At 43.1% G+C, this 4,453-nt stretch overlaps 1 protein-coding gene across 3 annotated transcripts in view; it reads right to left on the bottom strand.

The window, feature by feature from the left end:
* Positions 1-37: 37 nt before the first annotated feature.
* Positions 38-4,453, bottom strand: part of usp53b (ubiquitin specific peptidase 53b) — a 28,880-nt gene continuing 24,464 nt past the window's right edge. Inside the window, exons 13-18 of one of the 3 annotated variants that reach the window (XM_047815808.1) lie at positions 3,972-4,453; positions 3,659-3,720; positions 2,309-2,375; positions 1,389-1,831; positions 1,048-1,085; positions 38-448 (exon numbers count right to left, since the gene is read on the bottom strand). The exon at positions 3,972-4,453 is cut by the window's right edge and continues 53 nt beyond it. In XM_047815808.1, the coding sequence (XP_047671764.1) occupies positions 437-448; positions 1,048-1,085; positions 1,389-1,831; positions 2,309-2,375; positions 3,659-3,720; positions 3,972-4,453 (1,104 nt within the window). In that variant the 3' untranslated portion in view covers positions 38-436. Of the gene's footprint in view, positions 449-956; positions 1,086-1,388; positions 1,832-2,308; positions 2,376-3,658; positions 3,721-3,971 lie in introns of those variants that run through there. The other 2 variants (XM_047815807.1, XM_047815809.1) reach the window with 2 other exon arrangements.

The following is a 4,453-nucleotide window of genomic DNA, read 5'->3' as shown; positions in this document are numbered from 1 at the left end:
CCGAGACCCTTAAAGCATCCATGAGTTTTAACTGGTTTATTAAACAAGAATAAAAATGAATGCATCAGCATTTTATATAAATATATAAGGACATAGTTATAGATGAGTCAGTTCACAGGAGTCATCTATGACGTAGTTATAGATGAGTCAGTTCACAGGAGTCATCTATGACGTAGTTATAGATGAGTCAGTTCACAGGAGTCATCTATGACGTAGTTATAGATGAGTCAGTTCACAGGAGTCATCTATGACGTAGTTATAGATGAGTCAGTTCACAGGAGTCTTCATGCTGCTGTTGTGTATGACGACTCAGTCCGAAGGCACCAACACACCAGCGTGGACTTTTACAAAGTCTGGAGTTCAAAAGTTCTCATTAAAGCAGGAAAAGTTTCCCACTGTGATGATCTGCTTTGGCCTTCAGCTCAAATCTGCATATTTAATAAAGACCCTTAAAAAGGAATAAACAGAAACGTTCTCAAACCCAGTCACAGTGTTGTAGTGTGTGTACACTGGTACTGATGAGGACAGCTCTCTCTCTCTCTCTCTCTCTCTCTCTCTCTCTCTCTCTCTGTCTGTCTGTCTGTCGTTATCTCTATATTTCTCTTCATATATATATATATATGTATGTATTAGGTTGTTATCTTCTTATCTGTATATGATCTGTCCTATGTATCTCTATAGGTAATGTGTTTATATATATCTATCTATTTCTTGTCTCTATATATATGTCTATATATATGTATATATCTATATGGTATATGTTTCTATCTATATATCTCTATGTAATATATCCTTATATTGTGTTTATTGGCTATAGTGGGTGTATAGGCTGGGTTAGAGATAGATAATAGATCGCTATATCGAGATATATCTTCTCTATCTATATCTCCTCCTCTCATATCTCCCCTCTCTCTCTCTCTCTCTCTCTCTCTCTCTCTCTCTCTCTGTCCCTCTCTCTCTCCCTGTCCCTCCCCCCTCCCTCTCCCCCTCCCCCTCTCCCCCCCTTCTTCACAGATACCCGTGCTCGTCCAGTCCTTTTGCAGTTACCTTGTGCCACTTTGCCATGGATTTATTGCTGCTTGAACCTGCAGAAGACAAACAGAAAACTGAGTGATTACTGAAATAAAGAAGAGCAGAACCACAAAGAGGAAATGTAAAAAGTAAAAGTGAAGTGTTAAATTGTGTAACATCTCTACACAAACACATCAGATTATTTAAACACTACATTATGTACAAGTAAAAACAAAATAAATTCACACGAATCAGAAAAATCTACTCAAAATCTCCAGCTCTAATTTTCTTCTAATTTATTTGGCTGATGTTTCTGCCTCGTGTCCAGTAACAATGTAGTGCGTGAGCCCGGGGTTCTGTAGAGAGAGGCACTGTACCCATGTCAGATCGGATCTTGGTGAGCTCCGATGGAGGTGAAGCCATGCTGAGCACCAGTGGTCTCTGGTGATGGTACTTCAGTCTGTACGCGTCTGTCATGCAGTTGTCCACAGAGAAATATGTGGTGAGAGCGACTCCAGATTTACAGCGTCTCTGCTCCGTCTCGCTCGTCTCCTCGTCTCCCCGCTCAGACTCTGATTCACGCTTCAGATCAGACACCGACATCTGGAGCAGTCGAGGTCGGAAAGGCGGTTCTCTCCGAGCCTCTGCTGCCCTCTGGGTGTGTTTAGGGTGTAAAGGTGGAGTGTGTGGGGGCAGGGAGGACTCGGCGGGGGCAGTTTCACTGGTGCTGGAGCGGTAGGCGCTGTCCTCCTGCTCAGACGCCGTGTTACTCGTCTCATCTGAGCTGTTACACTCTGATGAAGAGTATCTCTGCTTCCTCCTGTGTGACATGTGTGGTTAAACACATCAATTATTAATAAATAAATAAATATCTCAATATCCTAGTTTGTTTCAGGACTTGAGTGAGTGTGCTGTAACATCTAAAATATTAACCTGATCATTTTGGGCTTATTATTAATCATCATTCATAACTTCATGTGCAGCATTATGTATACTGTTAATCAGTATAATGTGTGTGATGACTTAGTGCTTTATTAGTCCTTTATTAGTCCTTTATTAGTCCTTTATTAGTCCTTTATTAATCCTTTATTAGTCCTTTATTAGTCCTATATTAATCCTTTATTAGTCCTTTATTAGTCCTTTATTAATCCTTTATTAGTCCTTTATTAGTCCTATATTAGTCCTTTATTAGTCTTGTTGCTTTTCGTAAAAATTAGTTGATTTAAACCAAAGCTATTGAAGGTTTTTGTGAGTTTTAGAAGAAATGTCTTGATAATCTTACTGTCTGCTCTCATACCTCACATTTGGACTTCCTTTCAGCAGATTCTCAGCGTTCCGGCCCGGAAACTTCAGCAGATGTTTAGCTGAAAAAAAGAGTGCAGAGTTTCATTTCTTCCTTTTTACTGATCAGTAACAACAAGCATGTGCTATAACAGCTGTAATACTGCAGGCATGTGCTATAACAGCTGTAATACTGCAGGCATGTGCTATAACAGCTGTAATACTGCAGGCATGTGCTATAACAGCTGTAATACTGCAGGCATGTGCTATAACAGCTGTAATACTGCAGTGTGAACACCCAATAAAGTGATGCAGGGACTCAGTGGCTCCTGATCAGGGAACAGGTTTATAAATAAATAATAAATGAATTATATTATAAATGTAGTGAATCTCACAGTTATTAAAGTACAGTTGTTATAAGCTCTTTTAATATTATCTATAAACCTTATTAGAAGATATATATTGAAATAAATTAATTTATATTAATTTATGTGTACATGTGTGTGTATGTGTGTGTATGTGTGTGTATGTGTGTGTATGTGTGTGTGTATGTGTCTGTGTGCCTGTGCGTGTGTGTGTATGCGTATGTGTCTGTGTGCCTGTGCGTGTGTGTGTATGTATGTGTCTGTGTGCCTGTGTGTGTATGTGTCTGTGTGCCTGTGTGTGTGTGTGTGTGTATGTGTGTATGTATGTGTCTGTGTGCCTGTGTGTGTGTGTGTGTATGTGTGTATGTATGTTTCTGTGTGCCTGTGTGTGTGTGTGTGTATGTGTGTATGTATGTGTCTGTGTGCCTGTGTGTGTGTGTGTGTGTGTGTGTGTGTGTATGTGTCTGTGTGCCTGTGTGTGTGTGTGTGTGTGTGTGTGTGTCTGTGTGCCTGTGGGTGTGTGTGTATGTGTATGTGTCTGTGTGCCTGTGGGTGTGTGTGTGTGTGTGTGTGTGTGTGTGTGTGTGTGTGTGTGTGTCTGTGTGCCTGTGGGTGTGTGTGTGTGTGTGTGTGTGTGTGTCTGTGTGCCTGTGGGTGTGTGTGTGTATGTGTATGTGTCTGTGTGCCTATGGGTGTGTGTGCTCCCGTGTATATGTGTGTGTATGTGTGTGTGTGCCTGTGTGTGTGTGTGTGTGTGTGTGTGTGTGTGTGTGTGTGTGTGTGTGTCTGTGTGCCTGTTGGTGTGTGTGTATGTGTATGTGTCTGTGTGCCTGTGTGTGTGTGTGTGTGTGTGTGTGTGTGTGTGTGTGTGTGTGTGTGTGTGTGTGTGTGTGTGTGTGTGCCTGTGGGTGTGTGTGTATGTGTATGTGTCTGTGTGCCTGTGGGTGTGTGTGCTCCCGTGTATATGTGTGTGTATGTATGTGTGTGTGGTGTGTACTCACTGTGAGTCCTTGGTGAACACACCACCTCTGCTTTATTGTCCACATGAGTGTGACCTGGAGCCCTAAAATATTAAGAACATTAACCAGTTTTACATTTAAGTGCTTAAAGTCGACAGCAGCAGAAAACATGAGGTCTTCTCATGTGTAATATTTCTGTAAACTTCGTTAGAACAGCTGTATTAAATCTCTTCATGAAGGTAGACAGGAAATGCAGTGTGTGTGTGTGTGTGTGTGTGTGTGTGTGTGTGTGTGTAGTGCTGAAACCTCCACTGTGGGTGTGTGGTGAGTTGTGATGTGACTTTTTGTCCTCTACCTGAGCTGATGTGACTCGGTTCCTCGTGTCTCGTTCCCCAGCAGGTTCTCTACTCCTGGAGACTCAGCGTTTGCAGAACCGCTGCTCAGCCTGTCACTGCTCTCATACCCAGACTCCGTCCTCTGGATGGTCCAGTGGTCTGTTCTGTTTACCGCTGAGGTTCTGTCACATCGAGAGTCATGAGATCTGCGGCTCTCTGTCTCCGGCCTCGTCTCGTCCTCGTAGATGGTCATGAGTCCTCGAGGCCTGTGCTGGGAAGGTACCTTCTCCTGATGCCGGTTACAGCGTGGACTTCCATGGACTTGATGCTGCTGTCTTCTGTGCTCCAGTTCACTCAGAACTCTGTCCACGTTCAGGACCTCACGCACAGGACGCCATGACGGCTTTGGCTTTCCTAACGAACCCCCGACAATTCTCATGTGGGGGGCGGAGCCATCTGAGTGGTCTGGGCGGGGCATTTTCTGTGTTCTGGAGTCAGAGTG

The sequence above is a fragment of the Tachysurus fulvidraco genome, chromosome 7 (genome assembly GCF_022655615.1).
Source record: "Tachysurus fulvidraco isolate hzauxx_2018 chromosome 7, HZAU_PFXX_2.0, whole genome shotgun sequence".
Taxonomy (NCBI): domain Eukaryota; kingdom Metazoa; phylum Chordata; class Actinopteri; order Siluriformes; family Bagridae; genus Tachysurus; species Tachysurus fulvidraco.
The sequence above is the reverse complement of the archived record's forward strand: the minus strand, read 5'-3'. Positions and strand labels throughout refer to the sequence as shown.